Source organism: Pteropus vampyrus, unplaced genomic scaffold (genome assembly GCF_000151845.1).
Source record: "Pteropus vampyrus isolate Shadow unplaced genomic scaffold, Pvam_2.0 Scaffold39, whole genome shotgun sequence".
NCBI classification, from domain to species: Eukaryota; Metazoa; Chordata; class Mammalia; order Chiroptera; family Pteropodidae; genus Pteropus; species Pteropus vampyrus.
In genome coordinates this window covers 10,050,754-10,073,429 of record NW_011888820.1, presented here as the reverse complement: position 1 = coordinate 10,073,429, position 22,676 = coordinate 10,050,754, and the positions used below count along the sequence as shown (strand labels likewise).

Genomic DNA, 22,676 nt, shown 5'->3' with positions numbered 1-22,676 from the left:
TATATACATGCAATGGAATACTACACAGCAATAAAAAGAGCAGAACCACTGACACACACTACAACATGGTTTAATTTCAAAATAGTTATGCTGAGTAAACAAAATCAGACAAAAGAGTATACAGTATGGTTCCATTTATATAAAATTTTTTAAAAAACACTAAATCTGTAGTGAAAGAAAATAGATCAGTGATTTCTCAGAGCCAAGGGGGTAGTGGTGACAATATCAATATGTAGTATAATTGTATATATGTGTCACTTTTTAATAGGTTAATTATACCTCAGTAAGGCTGAAAAAAAATTATGGGCAGAGTGGAAAGTTCATGAGCTTTGGAAATCATGGTATCGAAGCCCTGACATTCTATAGTAGCTATGTGACCTTGGGCAAATATATTCAATCTCCCTGAGCTTTAGTTTTTTCTTCTGCAAGACAGCAGCACTAAGACATCCAGCTGACAACTAAATAAATAACCAGCTACACCTTGCAGAGTGATGAGGAGTATGTCAAATAACACAGGTGAAGATACTTAATCTTGGGTGGTAGGTGGTGGTCAAACAATACAAGGTATTCACTAGTATTCTTACCTTGATCACATCGTGCCCCCTTCCATCCTGGGCTGCAGTAACAGGTCCCAGTGATGTGGTCGCAGGTGGAGTTGTTCAGACAGTCACATATCTGGCGACAGCCGTAGCCATATGTTCCTGCAGGGCACTCTGAGAAGGAAATGAAAGTCCAATAACTCTCCGGCTTTAGGAATCCGAGGCAAGGCTATTTTTCACTGTATGATCCTGTGTGTCTGGAGGCCAGCCCTTCCAGGGGGTCCTGTTCAGTCAGACTTGTACCACCCAGGGTGTCCCAGAGCTGGCCAGCATTCCCTGAATCATGGTGGGACTCACAGGCCAGGTGACTTACAGGGCTGGAGACTGAGCCCCTCATTACGGCTCCCAACACTTTCAGCTTCTACGTACCCATCTACTGGTTGGGTACATAGAGGGTCTGTAGAATCCCAATGGAATTGATGAAGATTATCACTAAGATGATTTAAGATGTTTCCACCAGGAAAAACTAGGATAGAAGGGGACCAGACTGACATGTATAAACTAGAGATGCTTCCTTGAGAACAAGTATGTTTTACTGGAGGCTCAGAGATCCTCCTAATGGCACATTCCAACTTGAATTAGCTGGGGGTATGCTAGAGAGAGGGGGTCAGTTTTGTTAATTTTCTAGGTAAGAACTTCATTTACCATAAGATGACTCAAATATAGGATTCACAGGTGGAAGGCTGAGAGACCGAAATAGTGGGATTTTTATGATGTAATCTTACCACTAAGTTTAGGCATGACTTTCAAAGGAAAGCATAGGTGTGTTAAACTTAAAAATCATGACAAAATAGTGATTTTTTGGTAAAGTGACCAGCAGGGGGCAATGTGCTGTTATTATTCAAGTTCTCTGTCCAAAACAGGGTTTCTGTTTACAAATGAGCATTGGGAGAAGTCTCCAAAAACAGGGTCGTCTTAATTTGATGTTCAGAGTAATTACAGAAGCACTTAAGAGACTTACTTAATAAGACCATAACCAGTCTGCCATTCAAGTGAAAGTCAGTTTAGAGCCTAGTTTGGTTTCCACACACATATATATATATGCACATATGTCTAGACATTTGTATATATACACAATATTCATATACACAACGGGTGTGCAGGCAACTGTGTGACTCGGTTTCTGTTTCATGATTAAATGAACTAAAGAGCAAAACTAAAACTGGATCTTCTCCATCCAGGCTGCTTCTTAGATGTCGCTCTTGCTGTATTTCAGAGGCAGGAGAATATGCGGAAATATTCTAGGGTTTAGCACATAAGATTGAGACAACTGGACTGTCCAGGGATACTGTGAGGCGCTGGTGGGGTGGAGGGAGACTGATGCTTTATTGCCAAAATCCTGCTGTGCTGATCAGTCTTTCCAGGCCACATTGCTCCTACAGCCACGTAATCTTTGCTGCATCCTTCCCAAGAGTGGAGTGTTTGGTGAGAGGGAGCTCTCTTGCCCCATATAGCTCTAAGCCCTTATTTAATTCCTCTTGCATACTGAAAGTCACAGAGGAAAGGAATGATAAACTAATCTGAAATACTCAGTCGAAGACTAAATGTTCTTATAACCTTGTAAGCAGATGCATAGCTGGTGGGGAGGAAATGGAAAACCAGGGATGGGTATTCCAAAGAGCATATTCTCCCAGGATGGAATTTTTACAATAAAATTTTAAGGCAACATATTGTCTTGAAGATTGTTAAGACTACGATGAGAAGTTCTTAGCAGAAATGGCCTAAAATTACTTCTAGAGAAGGTTGTCGAAAGGGTGGCAATGTTCATGGACTTGTTCGCCCAGCCCCTCTGCCTCCTGCACACTCAGCCTGGCCTGCATTCTCCTTCACCGTGAGACCCAGGCTCTGCCATTGCCATGAAGAAAGCATGACTGGCTCTTTTAAAGCTCTGAGCAACCACGTTCCAAAAATAAGGAGAGTAAGAGGGAGCCAGGATGAACAGATGGAAAACTTGAATTCTGTCTTCAGTCTTATAGCCACACCCCCTCCACCCTAAGAACTGAGTAGTTACTCTGAATTTTGAGGAAAAAGACAGCGAGGGAAAAGCTAGTAAGGATCTCAAGTTGGCCAAGTCTCTGGGAGAAGAAGTCAATTGCTCAAACAACTTAAAAGTTACGAGTTCCGCGTTAATATTTTTAGACATCTAGGAAAACTGATTCTAGGGAGAAAAACCATCTAGAGATGTCATGTTCTCATACTCACTCTGTTCACAGTGCTTCCCCATGAACCCAGTGCGGCAAGTACATTGCCCGGAGATGTGGTCGCAGTCAGCTCCGTTCTGACACTGGCATATCAACGCGCAGTCCTTTCCATAAAACCCCAGGGGACACCCTGTGAGAGGAGGGATGGCAGGAGTCAAGAGGCTGCTGAGGAGAAACACAGCTCAGCTCTTGCCTCTTAACCGTTTGTGTTTAAACCTTGATACACTAGCCCTTTTCCCGTTTAGGAAAAAAGAAAAAAGTGCAGCTCGCTGCCAGCGTTCATCTAACATCATGCATAGGAATGCTACGTTTTGGGGATAAAGTTAGGACTGTAATCCACAAGTTATCTCAAGATAAACGCTACAGCCACAAGCGCCACCGGCGAGTATTCTCGGGGCAAACGAGAGATGGGCTATAGGGTGAAAATGACAATAATGCATATCTCAGCTTGTCACAAAGCCTTCTTTGAAGTCTCAAGACGGAGCTCTTGCAAGGAGGTTGTAATTCACGAGCAGGGCAGAACAGTTCCATACCTGCCAGTTTCACCATTTCTGGTACCCCTGGAGGTGAGACTAGTTAGTGTCTCCCTAACAAGGCATCCCCCAACCCTGCAAAAGTCTGGGCACACTTCCTCCCATGCTTTCACTCAACTACTGGAATCCTGGACTCAAGTTACATGGACTGAAATGAGTACTTTCTATTAAAATTACCTGTATGCTTTTACTTACAGTATAGAATGTTTCCAGCTCTGCTAGTAGTCCTGTCCACTGTATCTGTTACTAATTTAGAGGATATTATCTCCTTCACCAAAGATGTGGGGTAGCATTCTGAACATAAAAAACCCTGCACTTCACAGGTGCTTGGTATAAAAGCAACAGACCTTCACAGTGCTGCACAATTTTCAAGACCCAGACCACCAGGGCCCTTGGGCTGAGGAATAGCACAAGCCTTAGTGGCTTTCATGCAGTTTTCCCACGAGAGTCCATCAGGGCTCTCTGGCATAAAGAAAGTTTCAATATGGGCTGGTCCAATGGCTGTTTTAATGAAGCCTGAACTTTCAGGAAACAGAGGCAGACACAGATGCAAGAATACGACAATGATCACCATAGCCGTGTACTTATTTAGTACCTAGTCTGTGCCAGATTATTCTCATGCATCCTCTCATTGAATCTTTACAGTAGCCTGGAGACACAGGATGGATATTCCTGCCCAACATATGAGAACTAAAACCATAGCGCCCTAAGTCACACGGCCAGCAAGTGGCGGGGTGGCAGGGGCCATGATACAAATGCACGGAAGTCTGGCTCCAGACCCCATGTTCTTCCCACTATGTTGTGCCGCTTCCACTTAAAAAAGCTCCTCTGTTTGAAACAGGCCCTAAATTTGGAATTATAAGCAATAACTTATAAGTACTTTTCTCTAAGGAGCTCAAAGACCTTTATATGTATGTACATAATCTCGGTAGAATATGCTTGGAACAACCTCCTTCTTTACCAATTTTTCTTTTCAAATCATAGCTCAAGGTCTATACCACCTCTAGGAAGTTTCAAGACTTGCTCAGTCTGTTCTCTAATTATGTTCTTTGATTAGTATTAAACAATTGCCTAATTTCTGACCCATCTTTCTTCCACAGCTCATTACTGTGATTTTAATTTATACATTATTACTAATGATAACCATAATAGATACTTCCCTGTCTTCTCTCCTGTATTCAGTTAAAGGCAAGAGGGTAGAGAAGAGTCTTTTTTTTCTCTCAATGATGCCAGCTGTGGAGTACTTTGTACATTATAACATACGATGCTAAAAGCATCATAGAAGATGAAATGATTAGGATGCTATGGGGTAAAAAATGGCAAAAAGAACTAGTAATTCTTAAAGCATGATCCCAGACTGGCATCACCACGTGGAAAGTTGTTAGAAATATGAATTCTCGGGTCCCACCCCAGACCTACTGACTCAGATACTCTGGGATGGCGGCCAGCAGCCTGTTTATGGAGCCATTGGGGTGATTCTGAAACTGGCTAAAGTTTAAAGACCACTGAACTCGATCTTCCCCAAGAGCACACATGAAGTCTTGAGGCTTGTCATCTCCGCTATCCTTCTAATCACTGTCACTCATTCTAACCTTCGTGCTGTTAGAATACACGATAGGGGGTTTGATCTCTGTAAATAGGGTCTGCTTAAAGAAGGGGGAAAAACAAATCATCATGTATAGCACTGCTTCACCTCACTGCCCTAATATGACATAGAGACAGAAAACTTGGAACGTGGCGACTCTGATCCACTTAAGAGAGAAATTCAGATGTCTAGAGGTCATTTCGTAGACAAAACACTGCAATGCAAGAAACACTTGGTGAGCTCAGCTCCTGTGGGCCAAGGGTAAAGCTGTGAGGCTGTGTCCTCCTTGGGAGTGGTTCCCCTTTGGGGCCCTCAGAAGGCTGGCTGCTTACTCTGCGTGCAGTAGAGCCCCGTCCAGCCAGGAGTGCATTTACATTCCCCGTCGTAGGCGCTGCAGAAGGCCCCATTGTGGCAGTTGCATGTGTGGATGCAGTTCGGGCCCCAGTGGGCAGGTGGACAAGCTGAAACCACAACACGCAGAGAGTGTGCTGTTAGAGTTCTGAGGCCAGCACCCGGCAGAGAGAACTCCATCCACCCTTCCACATCTCCTTGCATGTGAGAGCTTAGCAGTGTGCATCAGGGCTAAGAAAACACACTGCTCCAAATCTGACTAAAACCCAAATGGCAATGCTGACTGTGACAGCATTACTGATATACATATTCATTCACGGACTGTGGAGTGAGCTGGGTGGAGTGAAAATCATCTCAAGTTTACAGATTCAGTTATTTCACAAGTACACATTCAGCACCTCTGTGCCCAGCCCTGTTCAGGGACTGGGGGAGAAAGCAGAGGATAAGACAAAGTCCAGACTACCTTCTGGAAGCTTATATTTTAGTAGGGGAGGCAGGCATACCAACCAGCCAACCAAAAAAATCAATGGTAGTAAGAACTATGAAAAAAAATAATACCGGGTAAGGGGGGCAAGAATGACGAAGCTGCCCCCTTAAGGGAGGCTTCTAGGAGGTGAAGATGTTTGAGCAGAGATCAGGTAGAAAAAATTAAGTGACTCCAGAGAGGTTAAGGGACACAAGGTCATGTAATTCAAGTCTTCGATCTCAGCTATTGGCACTTGTCACCCTATTCCGGAGTTGTCACTACAGACTTATTTTAATGTTAGGTTCCCAGCTGTATGAAAGAATTGGTTTACTTGTAAAAACTCTAAATTAGAAAAAGCAGAAAATAATAAATCAAATCTTAAGTTATCTTAGATTCAATCTAAGATAGATTAAAAAAAAAATCTTAGATTTAAAACAAAATAAGCCTAAATCTTATCAATACTTGCCCATTGAAGGGCAATTAGAACCTCAGATAAAGTATCTGTGAAATGGTAATGAAAGGTTATATGGTAAAATGATTTACCAAAACCTTTTTATTCATACTAATGTTTCAAGAATATAATTGCTTAAAAAGAGGACCACCTACAATTTCTATATGGTTACCCAGTAAGGAATATGACCCAGTAAAAACAATATATAAATGCGAAATAAATTTAAAAATGAAAAAAAGCATCCCATTAATGTGTAACCATTTTTTCCCAAGAGCAAGGAAAAAATAATAGCTGACAGTTGAGGTCTGCAGTGAATCTTAAAACAGATTTTCTGTGTACATGACTCTCATTTTTACAGGTGAAGAATCATTGAAAAATGAATATGCAAGAGTGTTATTAATTTAAGTTCTTTCTAACACATTATTTAGATTTACGAATAGGATCGTTACATAGAGCTCTTAATAAAGAAAGCCATTTAAAAATTAAAATAATGTATCATAACTTTTCATATGTATTTTTTTCTTGATAATATAACCATTCATACTTCGATCCTAAAGAATTTGAAAACAAATAAAAATAGTTGCTCAGTTCTTCTCAAACAAGACTTACGCTGAGAGCAGTCACTGCCGATCCACCCCGGGTAACACTGACAAGATCTGTCGATGGGGTTACAGGTTCCATTGTTGGTACAGGTACAAATTCCTGCACAGTTTTTCCCAAATCTGCCACTGGGACACACTGTGAATAAGTTTTAAGTCAGTTAATTCACAATTACATCCCATCTCACAGAACCCTAGACTCTCGGGACAGGAAACAATGTTAAAGGTCATGAACCCAGCTGCCCATTTAGCAGCTGCCTCCACTCACCACCATCCCTCATCCTGAATGGGCTCATTTTCACAAATACCTGAAGCCAAACACCCTCATTAAGGCATCCCGAGCCAGGAGACATCATCACATTTCTAGAAATCTGACTTCATAATTTCTCACTCAGGGAGTCAAAAATCCTTCCTCATATTGATTTTTCATGGAAGGCTGTTTTAATTAAACCCGAAGAGTAGCACAGCTCGGAGAATAAAGCCAGAGTGGCAAGCCAGCTTTTCCAAAGCTCAAAGTCATATTTACAGAAGCTGCGAACATGGCATACTGGAGGCATCGATAGCTGATAGCTGAAGACATGTCCTCGGGAAGTCTGAGGACAGACTGCATGGGGCTTGCTCATCACCACATATCCCTCAGAAACGCCTGTGTGCCTTACCTTCATTGCAGAGGGCGCCTGTGAAACCAGGCAAACAGTCACACAGGCCCGTGATGTGGTGACAGGGCCCACTGCTGTGCACACACTGCGGGCATGTCTGGCTGCAGCGATGCCCATAAAAACCAGGGGAGCAGACTGAAAACAGAAGGGAAGTCAACGATTATCTTTCCTGAGATGTGTTTCTTTCATATCCCATATCGAGATCTAGTTCAAGTTTTGGGTAAAAAAAAAAATTATTTAATGATACTGAGACTTTTCCAAGTGTGAAACAACCACCACCAAAGGAAGAAGAGTCCTCCTCAAAAAAGAAAAAAAGCCACTACATTCTGAATTGCACGAAGGCAGGCAAATAAGTTAGCCTTCTTTATTTTCTCATGTTTGCCCCCAATTTGTTTGAGGTTTCAGCAGGGGCTCAAAGAACTTTTGTTGAACAAGTAAATGAAAGAAGGAAATAAAATTCTAAATTCTAACAAGGCCCAAATAAATACTCTCTAGCCATGTGCTGAGCTTTTCGTCTTTAAGAGTCATTGCTGGCACTAAATAGATCTACAGTCCGAATTAAAAGATGGTTCCTCCTCAATGTGGTCCAGGTTAATGACTGTGATTGAAAAGTAAATAAGCAAAATGCTACGTAATTAGGTTCTTCCCAAGACATGTTTTTTGGATTTAAATATAGAATGACGGCATAGCGCTCTTAATGAAAAGAAGTAAGTAAAAAAAAATACATGTATCCTGTCTTTAGTGCATTTACTGAAATATTTAGTAAAAGCTTATGGATCATTTCCTAACTTAAAAATTCTATCGAGCAATGTCAACAGCCCGCATTTTTAACTCTGCAATTCTATTTTCCCCATAGCACTGACTTTAAGACTACTAGCAGGATGCATGATTCGCCTCAAGGTTTGGCTGATGTTGACTTCTAGTAATTGAAGTAAGGCGAATGCCAAAATTGCTGAATAAAATATTTACAGGTCAATGGATTTCTGGAACATCATTTGCAAGTTAAGGCAGGATCAAGAAACATATCCTGATGATGATGCCAACGAGGCAATGAAATCATTACTGAGAAGAAATGGCTAGAGCTCCATCTGTTAGGTTTGTCCTGAAGGTTGGAAGGAATAAAACTCTTGGGGAAGTGCTATCGAGGACAGCTCTGTGAAAGGACAGGGTGACCTACTACACTCCTCTTTGCCCTCTACTACAACAGAACATCCCTAGGAACTGAGAGGTGGGACAGAGATGATAATTCTGCACATGGTGCCTTGAGAAGAGATGACGTTATCGCCGCCTAAGGAAACACTTACTTCTCTGACAAGTGGTGCCTCGGAACCCCGGCGCACACTCACAGATGCCATCATCGGGGGAGCACGAAGCCCCATTTTTACAGTAGCAGGGCAGGGAGCAGTTGGGGCCCCAGCGTCCCTCAGCACACACGCTGTCACAGTGGATACCTGGAACGATGCACACAGCAAGGCTGAGTGAGAAGCAGGGCAGGTGGGTAGGCACCTCTGCGGTGGTAGGTCAGAGACAGGGAATAAGGTCATGGTGTCAAAGCTGAGTTATCTCAGGCAACGATGAGCGGATGTGGTATAAGGTTTAAAATGCACTTATACATATCAATACACCATCCTATATTGTGTGATCATGTATCATCATAACATTAAAATAATCCCAGGATGATTTTCAATAGAGTCATAAAAGAGAAGGAATGAAACATCTTTGTTATACTGATTTTCTTCTTTAGGAAGACAGAGCAAAGGGGAAGCCTGAGGGCTCTCTTAAGGGCAAAATTTAGCAAAAAATATTGCATCATTTAGCTCTTAGCAACCTCATCCTTCCCCCTATTCTTTATTTTTACAGAGAAATGGAGAAAGTGTAAAAAGATAAGGAGAAGTAAAAGATGGTTAAATTGATTTATGTAAAGAAAACTCTCCCTTTGGAGCAAACAAATAAATACAGTCTTAAAATATTTTGATAATACATCATACAGCACAGAAAGATATACTAATCTGTGCCACCAAGTTCCTCTTTAAAAATTTAATCTGACATTGGGCAGCTATAGGTGGAATATCACAATTAATGTTATTTATAGCTGTCATCTAAGCTATTGATTATTATGAAAGTACATGTAGGTGTTTAACTCACTCTGGAAATAAAGAAACTTTAGAGTCGGTCAAGAATAAACAAAATGCCCCAAGGAAACATAAAGAAAAATCCAAGGTGCAAAAAGAAAAAGAAAAACCAAGTCTTATTTGAAGTAAATGGAAGTCTTTTGTAAATTTGTATCTGAAATACAACAGGGACCTCTTTCTTTAAGTCTGAATTCTTCACGACTCAAAGAAATGCTCTTTGCATTGAGAGGTAATAAGAATGAGCTATAATTGGTAGTGAACTGGTGACTGCTGGGTTTCGACCAAGTGAAAACACAGTAAGAACACGCACATACACACTGGCCAGCACTAAGGAGGCTGAAAAGGCAGTGTTTGTATTACAGTTTTTGCGTCTAAACTGATTAGGAGAAAAGTTACTATGGCCCGAACCTTAAAGCAGAAGCAGCCCCGAATTATCACGTGCACATGGCTAATTAGTACACAGCCATTTCTGAACCATAACTCCACTTTTGACTGTTCTGTTTTTCTCGTTATGAAAGTCTCCCACATGGTAAAGGCTGTTAAGCCGGCATGAAAGTGCACAGACCTCAATGTGTCTAGTTTGAACCAACAATAGACTGTTATTTTAGCTTGGACCACTGGCTAAAGAAAGGAGACCAGGCCTATTATAAGTTGATTGGGGTTTAAGAGTTCTCCATAGAATAAAATATGGAGTTTTGGCCTACTATATTTCTTTCCTTGAATTTATAAATATCGGATCTTTCTGTTTGTTTGTTTGTTTGTTTGTTTGTTTTTCAAATCTCTTTTGAAAAACTGAGATGGATTGCAAACTCTGTGTGATTCACCAGCCATAGGATCTCATCTGGTGCTCTGACTCACACCTATCCTAGGCAGAAGCATCAACTATCAACTGTATGCAGGAGTTAACCACTTTAAAGGAGACCGCAAACTTGAACTTGGCTTTGTGAATTTGAAGGAAGTACCAACAAATGTAATCTGCTACAGGCTTTACTCTCTATTCAAATTCAGAACCCTGAGTGCTGACGTGAGCCAGGACTCTGTTTAACAGCAGCTGACACTCGAACTCGAACTCGCTTCTTACAGATTCCAACACCTTGGCCATTTTAGTCTGGAGCCACCCACACAAATCCCAGTTAGAATTTTGGATAAGTGGGTGAGTAATTACTTTGTTAATCTGAAAATCATCCTGAATGTTAGTCCTGATTTTTTGGCACTTTTTTTTTTCGTGGGGTGGGAGCTTGGGGAAGGGAGATTTAGCCATTTTGGGTGATTTCGTTTATCAGCTACTTGTCAAACTTCTCCTTCACAATAAACCTAATCAATGCAGTTAAGATGGAATGGAGTATACTTCAGGTCAAAAAGCATATGTTGCTTTTTTCCATTATAGATTATCATGATTTATATATGACTTAGCACATTCTCAGTCAAAGCATGTTGAGAAAAATGACTGTAGGGCAGATTGACAAATCTGAATAAGTGATGGTTTATTTCATATCTGATTCCTTTTCCCTAACAGGCTTGTTCAGCTAGTTAGCATAATCATCAATCATAATCAACTTTTTCTAGGTAATTTTCATGTAAGTAACAAGGCCCACGATATGGCAAGATAAGCTTGTTTCACATGATTTTCCCATCATTCCATTTCCAACCAATCACAGGGAATTCTAGAGATCATCTATCAAATCTTCTGTCTCCAATCACATGCCCATATTTCAACAGGACCAAGCTTACTTTTAAATAACCTTTATTTGAGTGCAATGAATTCTTTCCTTGAGAAGTAAATTATAACAATTCTATTACCAACTCCCCCTAAATATTAAATCTTTTTTTTCTCTATCACTCGTAAAAATTAGTCATCGTTTTGCAGATATTAATGCCTAACCTATTTGAAGACAAATATAAAGTATGTCTCAGTCAGGGGGCAACTCCAGGGAAGAGTGTGAAGCTCTTTTATCCTCTTGAAGCACCATTTTCTCCCACTGCTACTCTTTCCTTTAGGTCTCTGTGCCCTCTTTATCTTTCCCTTCATCTCATAGTCAGGAAAGGATAAGATAAATTTATTATTGCTCAGGTGTTACCGTCTCTGGAGAATATTGTTTTAAGAGAACACACATATTAAGAGCCTAAGAAATAAACCTCTTGTGGAATTTCGGGCAATGAGTCTCAAGGTAAGTGCTTCTCTAGGTCATGCTATACACTGCTACTGATGTGACCTGTATGTAAGGCTAGCCCTAAAGTGAAACTCTCCAGGATAGAGAATTGTAAGTTTGCTTTAACCACTTTTTGGGGGGTGGGGAGGAGTGGGCTGTGTGTGTTATGTGTGTGTGTGTTTTATTCCTGAATTATTTCCATTGACCTCATCCTACTCTTTGCCGATATTGCTAGAGTCCTACAGGACAGCTTTTTATTCCCGTGTTTATCAAAGACAGAAAAGGAAATTCAACTCAATAAACATCCAAGGGGTCTGGCAGCTGCTGACTTACTGATGAGAGGTTCTCTAAGAAAGACCTCCAAATCTAGAGTGACAAAGACCCTAGAACAGGAAAAACCAACTCTGTCTGGGATCACAGTAGGGGAAAGAGGTAGCTTGTGAAGGCAGAGTGGAAAGGTGGGAGCAAGCCTCGGAGGCCCAAAGAAGTTATGTGCCTTATTCTTCAAAAATCACAAGTTGGGGACGATTAAAACTGGGGCTGGGAAGGGCAGAAGTCACGTAGGGGGCAGCGAGGCAGTGGTCACATAGGGAAGAGCCAACAAGGCCACACTGTGAAGTGTGAGCTTCCTCCTGGTGTTAATAGAGACTAAATGGACAATTCAGTAGGAGATAGGCGTAGTTAAACTAGAAGGGCAGAAGGTGGTTTGAAGATGATGAGCCTGGAACAAAGAAGACCTGTCAGGTGGCTGTTTTGGGTTATCTGGGTAAAAAACGACACGGTCTTAGAGGAAATCAATGGCAGTTGGGATGCAGGGGAAGATGAATTCAGAGACATACAGGAGAGAATGCAGATGAAGATCCGGCTCTACCCAGGGTAATTAATAAATCCTGGCAGCTCTATATGAAGGAGAGGTGATGCCTATTTTTGCTCACTACAGTGCCTCACACATGGAAGGTGTTAAATAGTTGTTGAATGAATCAATGAGCCCAGTCCCTCCTTCCTGAACATCATATTCACGACCATTTCTCAAGTGGGCGGAGCAACTATATCATCCTTCCTTTTCTGAAGAAGTGATGAGAAGTGCACTCGAACCAGGAAGCCCAGCATATTTATTTTTTGTACACCTAAAATGGTGACCCTTCTCAGCTGGTGAGGGGTGGGGGAGTGGAAACGTCTGCTTTGCTTATTTTTGAAAAGATAAACTTTCATGAACTTGGGTCTGTGTTTTTTAATGCTAGCCCAGATTATAAAGTAATAGAAGAATTATGGAACATCTTGAGGAAATTCTGTTGGAATGTTTCCCAAAGTATAGATAAAGGCTTTAATACAGCTACTTCAGGAAATGACTTTATAAAATATTTTGAAGGGACAAAATAGGAAGGAAGTATCTTTAAATTTGCAGGAATCTTCAGTTCAATGGAAGCCTTTTTTCCAATCAATGTTCTAATGCTGATAAGGAGATCTGTGAGGGGCTGTTTTTGCCAGGCCTGAGGACAAAGAGTTCTTTGATAGCCTTCACCAGTTGCTAGGTGATGGCTGAATGATCGCGATAAACTTCAGCTAAGCAGCTCTAAAGAAATGTTCGTGGCTTTAATGCCCGATGCAGTATGCCAGCAGCCTCAATGTGAAATCAGCATTCACTAGGCATTTGAGATGACATGAATGCGGTAAATGAATCATCTGGGGTGTCATTCTTTCTCCTCTCAGAGATAACACCCAAACTCCTTGTCTTGCTTAATCGTTTATATTCCTCATGCCGGTATCGCAATATTTGGGGCATTGGTAAATGAAGGAAATGATTTCGATTTGACGTCTTGTTACTGAGCAACAAGCTGTTAAACATATATTAGAACAAAGAGAGAGATTTGTTAATAATAACTGGGCTTGGTGATTGTAGGAGAGAGGAACCACAGTATTTAGTCATAATACTTTCTGCTTTTCTAATCCTCTGGCCAGCGAAGCGGCCGGCACACTGTAGTGTAAGAACTTACTCACTGGTGCCTTCGCTTGTGCCCACACAGTGACTGCCCTGAGAAAACGGGAGCTTCTTTCTGCAGGCCCGGAGCTAATGCTACGATCTTCATCTTCCCAGCACCTGAGCACTATGGCTGCATACGACTTGGAGACACTCAACAAACGGTTGTTAAATTTGTCAAGTATTTGAATACTGTGAATTTTAAAGATCCATTAAAAAAGGGATCTGCTTTACATAGATAACCCAGCTGAAAAAAAAAAAATCCTGATGAGTCATTAAATCAGAGATGTTTGCATTTGAGCTATAAGACAAAAGCACCAGAGAATATGGCCTGCCTTGGTCCAGACCCAGGCAGAACAGACTGGCTTTTTCTCAGCCTTTTCAGAAAAGGCAAGCCCCTGCTTCCACCCTCACTTCAGGGACCCCCACATTCTGCTTCTGCATGATTCCTTCCCCTCAAGACCATGTAGAAAGACAGACCTATGCTCCTGCACACACCCTCTTCACCCTTCAATACCCCAGTCGGGATAGGGAGTCATTTGCACTGTGGCTAATTGGGTGGGTGCATGTACAGTAATTAAAACTCATCTGCACTTACATGTCACTAGACAAAGAAAGGTAGAGTTTCCCATTATAACAATTCAGGCATCACTAAGCCACATGAAAGATCACTTTAGGACAGATCAGTACCTGAACTGGCAGTTCATATACTCACGTGGTCAAGCTTGGTGTGTTTGGGGAAACGTAAAATAGGAGGCCTGTCCTTCTGGAGATGGGCTGGGACCACTGCAGGCCTAGTTCTGCTTACTGGGAAGAGTAGAGAAGCCAGGCTCTTCTTATAAACCTTCTCATTCCTTCTTCCAATGCACCCCTTCCTGGCTGGGCTCAGGTGAGCCCTCCACCTATCTCCTTCCTCTCCCTTTCCATTATATCATGGCCTGATAGCCCCTTCTCTTTCCCAAGACTCTTCGGGGTTGTTTTGGTAACCTGATCTCTTTTCTATCAGTTTAGTACTTAACTTTTTTTCTTGTATGAATGCATCCTTAAGCCCCCTTTAGTCTTTTGCCACTGGTTATGAGGCTTCTGTCACAGAAACACTCCCCTGGACCCCCACTCCTTCCATAATAAGAGTAGCAAGGCATAGCAGAGGCCAGACTACAGACCAGTAACTGCCACTACACAAGCCACCAGGACAACTTTTAAAATGACCAACAGGGCCACCAAGCAAGGTTGTGCAGGTTGTACACCACACGAGAGCCCATGGACACAGGGCTAAATCAGGGCAAAAATCCAACTTGCACTCTATCTACCAAGAAGTGCACCCTGAGGGATTTCCAAACCTTTTCCAAATCTGTACAAAAAGTGCTTTATGGGCTGGCGGTGGCTCCATCCTCCTCCTCACCCACCCTCCAGATTGTCATTCAGTAGGTGTGAGGTGGGAACCAGGAATATACAAGTTATAAGAATTCTCAGGTGACAGTGATCTTAGCCAGGGTTGGAAACCAGGCTGGAGACTGCGTATGTCCCCAGAAAGCTGGAATGAAATCTTAATTAGCTGTAATGCTCAGTGAAGAGGTGATCCAGCTGACTGAAGTAAGTACAGAAAGGAATAAAAAAAAACCCCGCATGTTTCTACTGTTTTGGGAAAATAGTTTACAAAGCATATCACTCTACTACTATGGAAATAAACATACACGCACACAACAAATTGTATTTCATTGACATCTGGAATTTCAGAATACTCATTTTGAAAAGCCAGTCTCATTTTATAGCAGTGTGTGTGTGTGTGTGTGTGTGTGTGTGTGTGTGTGTGTGTAGCAGAGGTGTAGGGGAAGGAGTCCAGGACACAGCCTATATCCTGAAAGGTGTTTTATTTTTTCCCATTTATTTTTAATTTTCTCTTTTTAATAAAGTAGTCCATCAGCTAAAAATATCCATAAGTACATGTCTTTTCTTTTGAAAATGGTACATTTCTTTTGGATATGGTATGTGAGATGCCAGATGTGCAACTTTTGTTTTAGGTAGTTGATGTGGTAGGACATTTTGAAGAATTTTTTTATGACTAGGTAAAATGAGACTATCAATTATAGTAGAAATAAACAAAGAGCTTCGATTCCTTTAAGAGAAAAAGACAGTCAAATGTTAGAAAAGAGGGCGAAGTTATGAGGAATGGTTAATGAGCCCCATGGTAAGAAAGTAAGCTGACTTCCTTACATGTCAGGCTAACGCATGACTTCCCCAATTTAGGTGTGTCAATTTTTTTTGTAAAGAGGGATAAAGGGCTTCAGCCTCCTATCTCTGGTTACAAACCCACAGGCCTGATCAGCTTCTTCCCACAGTGTCCTCAGTGGTCAAACACTGCCGGTTCCTCTATGCCACCTTGTTGACTTGGTCAGGGGGACGAGCCCAGGTCCCTGTGTTCAATTTCACTGATTCCTTCACAAAAGCCTCACTGTTACTCCACACACTGCTTTGCCTCCCTATCTGGTGATTCTTCACATTTCACCTAGAGCAATCTCAGCAACAGGGAGGAGAGGAAACAGAACTTGCTTCTCTGGGTTTATGTTATTTATTTGGCCCTGAAACTGGTGTTTAAATGAAAAGTAAAGCTTCCTTCATACTGAAAAAGGTCCTTACAAGGTACTTACTCAAAACAAGTTTGTGATGAAAAATCATCAGTGTAGACAATGCAATTATGTTCTGTGTAAATAATACAGAGACTACTCTTCTTTCCTTTTAGAAAAATAAGCCAATTCTTGGTCCAATTGTAGGCTGTCTTTTGGAATTTCAGGAGCTCTCTTTTCCTCAACATACAATTGCTTATTCCAAGTGCGTTCTATGAGTGATGGGGATGATCTCTCTAAAACAACATTTCACAGCAGCCTTAGATACTTCCTGACCAACCACCCACACAGAAGACCCTAGATAAATAAGACATTGGGGCTCTGAAGCAAAGAAATGGTGGGCAACACATGACAGAGCAACACGAAGCAGCAAAGCTTCCTCCCATTTGGAGAAGGAGACCAGTCACAGATGGACAGAGGATTACAAGATTATGTTGTATGACAAAGCCACTGCATTCCCACTGGAGCTCCACAGGTCTAAGGCCAGATGGGATAATTTGTCTTACCCCACGACCCAGACTATGGAATGTAACTAATACATTTTCTGACTGGCTTCAGGCCAAATCATATCTCCTGATTTTCTCATGTATGTAGAGTATGCCTTTCGCCGGCTGGTTCTAAATCATCAAAGCAGGTGGATACTTGAGCAGAGACTGGTGTGTTCGGGAATACCGCACATTTCCTCTACATTCATAAGACAAAGGGCTTGGTGGAGTTCTGTGCAAAACAAAAGATACGGCTTCTCTGCTGGGAAAGTTCTGAATTTGCTGAGGGTTAAAAACGCTATTTCGCTTCTGGCCATTGAAAGCTTGGTGCTGGTCATTCCGTTTGAGAACTTCAAGAACCCTTGTGAAGTCACAAAAGCTGGCTTAATCCCTGGGTGTGATGTAGTTTTAACATTTAGTAACTGAGAGCCAAACAGAAACATGAGAAGGTGGAACTTCATCCTGGGAAGTCTGAGTTATCTCAGCTTTTGCAAGTTAAGGAGGAACTAGAGGGCCAGGGAGCCCTTGTGCCCATGGGCAGCTCCCAGCTGAAAATACTCTATTACACCAACCTTAACCTGTTTTCCAAGGTGGCTCTCAGACACCAGAAATCAAATACATGACCCTTTGTCTCAGCTTATTCGTGTCAGAAACCGAAGAAGCTCACAACAAATTTCAAAGGACTGAAAGGCATCAAAGAGGTTACTGGTGGCAGTCTATGTTCAAAAATCTGAAGACTTAAGCTGGCAATATTCCCCACATTGATCTATAGCTTCAATCTTCATTAAATTTCCACCTTATTCCTTTGCAGGAATTGACATGTTCATCCTAAAGTTCATATGAAAATTCAAAGGACCCGGAATAGCCAAAACAATCTCAAAAAAGAAGACAAAAATTTTAGACCAAATTTAAAACTCTTTACCTAGCTAACGTAATCAAAATAGTATGATACTGGCATAAGGACAGACATATATATTAATAGAATAGAAGTGAGAGTCCAGAAATAAACTCTTCCACATTTATGGTCAACTGATTTTTGACAAGAATGTCAAGACAATTCAATGGAGAAAAGAACAGTCTTTTTGACAAATGGTGCTGGGACAACTAGATATTCACATGCAAAAGAATAAAGTTGAATACTTATCTCATACCATATATAAAAATGAACTTAAAATGGATCAAAAACCTACATGTAAAGCTAAAACTGTAAAAGCTAAAACTATAAAATTCTTAGAAGAATATATAGGCTTAAATCTTGTGACCATGGATTAGGCAATGGTTTCTTAGATTTGATGACAAAAGTATAAGCAACAAAAGGAAAAGATAGATAAACTAGACTTCATCAAAATAAAATATTTTCTGTTGCAAAGGATGCCATCGAAAAGTGGAAAAAATAAGTCACGGATTAAAAATAAAATATTTGCAAGTTATATATCTGATAAGGGACATATATTTCAAATATATAAAGAACTATTACAACAAAAATACAGACAAATATCCCAATTAAAAATAAACAAAGAATCTATATAGACAGTTCCACAAAGAAGATATACAGATGGCCAATAAGCACATAAAAATATATTCAACATCTTTACTCACTGGGCAAGTGCAAGTCAAAAACAATGAAATACTATTTCCCACCAACAAGAATGGCAATAATCAAAAAGGCAAATCATAACAAATGATAATATAGAAAAACTGGACCCCTCATACATTGCTGGTGGGAATATAAAATAGCTCAGCTCTTTTAGAATAGTTTAGCAATTCTTTTTAATTCTTAAAATGGTTAGAATTATCATATGATCTAGCAATTCCACCTCTAAATATATAACTGACATACATATGTCCACACAAAAAATTCTACATAAATGTACATAGCAGCATTATTAAAAATAGTCAAAAAGTGGAAATAACCCAAATGTCTATCAACCAATGAATAAATAAAATGTGGTACAGTGGAATATTATTTGGCAGTTAAAATAAATGAAGTACTGGTAAATGCCCCAATACAGGCGAAACTTGAAAACATATGTTAAGTAAAGGAAACCAGTCACAAAAGGTCACATATTGTATAAATCCATACAATATCCAGAACAGGTAAATCTATAGAGACAGAAAGGAGATTTGTGATTGCCTAGGTGAAGAGAGGAGTAGAGAAGAGAGGATTAGGGGGTAAATGGGGGGACTATTGCTGAGTACTAACTTTTGAAGGTGATAAAAATTTTCTAAAAGTGATTGTGGTGTACGATTCTTGTAAACATACTAAAAAACATTGAATCGTACACTTTAAATAAATGAATTCTATGGCACATGATTATATCTCAATAAAGCTATTTTATAGAGAGAGAAAGAAAGGTTGTTGGTTATCAGCACTGATCATCATAGTCCTCTCATGTAATTCTTAGAAGTCTTCATCCACAGTGAAAATAAATCTCAAGCTAATTGTCTTCTCCTCCTGCACTTCCTGGAATAAGTCTGTGTATGGAGGTTGGGTGCAATAGTTAAAGTTGCTGGCTAGCTACGTGTTGGGGAGCATTGGCGCAAATCCCGTCTCTCACATTTACTGACTCTGTGTCCTTGGTTCAGCCACTGAACCTTTCTTTGCCTCAGCTTTCTCATCTGTACAAAGGAGAAAATAAGTAATATTTCCTACCTCACAGAGTTGTTGCAAGCCTGCAGTAAGCACTCAATAAGCATTACTTATTATTATTTCTCTAGTTCTCTTTGTATGCATTTTTTGCTAAAAAATAAGACCACCCTGACTCCATAGTTTCTTAAATGTGACATCTCTGGTATGGAGGCATAAGATTCTCTTCCAAAAGATCCATCTTCTGAAAATATGAATTATCGCTAAAGATGATACTTAGCTTGTTGCTACCAATTTCTCTTTCAGAGGGCAAATTGAAAACTGTTTTTGGAGGATACTGAAGCACCAGCATGGAGACAGTTCTGTCTTACAAATCTCCCTCTCTTCTCTAAGTTTTTATGCAAATATATTTAGATACAAATGCTATATATATATATATATATATATATATATATATATATATATACACACACACACACACACATACAAATACACACAAATCCACAAATGACTTCAAAGAGATTTTTAAAAGAAAGTTTTGGTTTATTTACCTACCCCTCATCCAGTCCCTAGGTTTAGGTTTCACTCTAAATTGGCACATCAGTAGTCAACATTTTATTTTACTTTCAGTAGAAACGGTCATCAATATGTTCAGTTCATTCATCCCAGTGTTCAATAACTATCCGATCACATTTTCATTGGTAATTTTTCTTAATAAGTACTTAAAAGTTCATTAGTTTTTTGTTCGTGTGTGTTTTTTTTTAGGATAGGCTTTACTCAGTATATAAAAAAGAAGAACATGATCTCAATTTACTTGGCATTTAATGTAAAAACGCTGTTCTTCTAGACCTCTGTTAGTTTGATAAACTTCCTGGCTGAAAACATGAAGTCATATAAACAAGGAGAAACTTCCACCTTGCGGCTAGAAAACTGGTACTCAACTATATCATAAATTTTTATGGCTTAAAAATTATTATAAGAAAAAGTAAGTTTTAAAATGTTTATTTCTAGTAACAAATATTTTATATTTGCATATTAACCATATTAATAGTAATAATTTAATGTTTGCCTCAGTAAGGTGAACTTAATTATATTCTTATGGTTTATTCCAATCATCTTTTCCTCAATGCTCAAAAATATCACAGAGATCTTGCTAAACTCTTCACGGCAGTGTACATTTTCTTCTCTTGCCGGCATGAATTCTGACAGTTGAACCTTATATAAAGGCTCGGGAAAACTGGCCCTGCATGATTTAACACAAAGTTATTCCTTGATTATAGATTAATCAATCCTAGCAGTAATACTTCTTGGGTAAAAATGTGTCAGCTTACTGGAGAGTGCTGCATTTTTATTTTTTTCTGAAAACTTCACCTGTGTGTATTTATTTGAAATAGCAAGAAACAGCTCTAGGCATAGATTGGCGTGTTTCCCATTTCCCCGGCTCTCACCTGACCATCCTGGGAGGCAGCGACAATGGCCTGTGGTGGAGTGGCAGCCATCTGCATGGCTGCAGTCACAGCGCTCAGCACAGTTCAACCCATACGTGCCATCCTGCATGGAAGACAGCAATGAGGGTATGGGAAATCCCACAATGGGAGACCAAAGAGGCCACAGTCAGCCATTTCTAGTACTGTACCCTCTTCTTCTTCCAAACACCTCTTAGCAACATGCACTATAATCACTCCTTATCATGTCTTCTTGCCCCTAAAATGTAGGCTCCAGAAGGCCAGTGTTTTAAAACTCAAACTTTAGTTTTGACATACAGCTGGGATAATGAATAGTGACATCAATTACACTAATATGCTGATATGCAAATATGCAGATACATATAAATATGCCAACTAATTAAAATAACCATTTTTATCTTATCCTAAACCATAACTCCTAAACATATTTTCTTTTGCTCTTAAAGGATTTTATTAAATAGTTCAATGTTCCCTACAAGGCATTCTAATCTTTAGTAGGGAGGACACTGACCCATACAGAGAAGCTCTAGAATTTAAAAAGTATTATTGGTCTAACTGGATTAAGTTTATTTCCATAAGTTGCCAATGTGGAACTATAAAGAAAAATGAAAGTTCCTTGTTACTTTTCCTAATTAATATCCTCCTTTCAATGAACAAGTCTAGACAACACAAAGTATTCTGATTCAAGATCCTAAAGAGAAGATGGAGTCCATGTTGGCACTCCCTCCTACTCATCCCCTCCCAGACCTCCATGTTTTCATGTGCACATCAGTTTGGTGGTACAACAGACATAAGTCTTTGTGGACATGATCGTTTAGTTTGTGGGAGAGGAGTAGAAATCTCTGCATTCATTAGCCCTGCTCTTTTGTGACAGATCCTGGTGGGACTGAGGGAGAGCACTACCACACCACCTCCCACACCACCCAAGCACTAAGAAAAACATGGGATGCACAATTACCAAGAGGGAGGATGAACCTGAGAACCAGCATAAAATAGGCCATGGGTGTTAGATGGCATAATCATTTGCTAGAACTTATTAAAATAAAATAAGCAAACCATTTTTTAGGCCCCAGTGGTGTTTGATAGGGTCACATAGGATTGAGCTTTGCTACAATAAGAGCCACTAAACCATCAGTTGATTTAGTAATCTAATACACAAAAAGGGACAAGATTGTGCTAGAGGCTTTGTTTTGTCCACAATCAGAATGAGAGTGAAAGATGATCTTCAAGCCCATCTCAGAGCACTGATAATTTGTTCACTGGTGCATGAGGCAGCAAAGCTAACTTAACTTTGTCCTAAGGGTTTGTGAGGCATGGAGTAGCCCAGGGCAGATCCTGTCTGTGGTGGGAAATGGGTTGTACTTAATGAAGGGGAAGTCTGGGGAGAAAAGAGCCTGTGTGGAAGGCTCTTCTCAAGGAGCCCTGTTCATCTTGCCATCAGATGATCTCTCACAGGCAGAGAACACACATCACTGAGAGAATGCTGAATGGCTCAGGAGAAAAACGATAGGAAGAAAGAGCAACAGAAAAGAGGGAAAGAAACCATCCACATGCTTCATTCAGGAAGAGAAACGGCACATACTATGAAATGCACTTCCCATTTGCACCCCTCATCAACCTGTGGTAGACACAGTATGGGATTTCTAATGACAGACATCTCCAAAGCAGGTCAAGGGCATGGAGTCAGCGTTGGACTAGGGAAATCTTTGGAGATTCTTGTGACTCCAGAGATATTTACATTAAAAGGCGGCTGTTTCCAAACCTTCTTTTATCACCTCAGTGGGCATTTCTGTGACACCATCACCACCCC

General features: G+C 40.4%; 1 protein-coding gene across 1 annotated transcript in view; it reads right to left on the bottom strand.

Moving 5' to 3' along the window:
* MEGF10 (multiple EGF like domains 10) overlaps nucleotides 1–22,676 on the bottom strand; it is a 165,231-nt gene that overhangs the window by 12,875 nt on the left and 129,680 nt on the right. The window contains exons 15-21 of the mRNA XM_011358336.2: nucleotides 20,849–20,951; nucleotides 8,749–8,895; nucleotides 7,445–7,579; nucleotides 6,796–6,924; nucleotides 5,251–5,379; nucleotides 2,802–2,930; nucleotides 585–713 (exon numbers count right to left, since the gene is read on the bottom strand). Of these exons, the coding sequence (XP_011356638.2) occupies nucleotides 585–713; nucleotides 2,802–2,930; nucleotides 5,251–5,379; nucleotides 6,796–6,924; nucleotides 7,445–7,579; nucleotides 8,749–8,895; nucleotides 20,849–20,951 (901 nt within the window). The remainder of the gene's footprint in view (nucleotides 1–584; nucleotides 714–2,801; nucleotides 2,931–5,250; nucleotides 5,380–6,795; nucleotides 6,925–7,444; nucleotides 7,580–8,748; nucleotides 8,896–20,848; nucleotides 20,952–22,676) is intronic.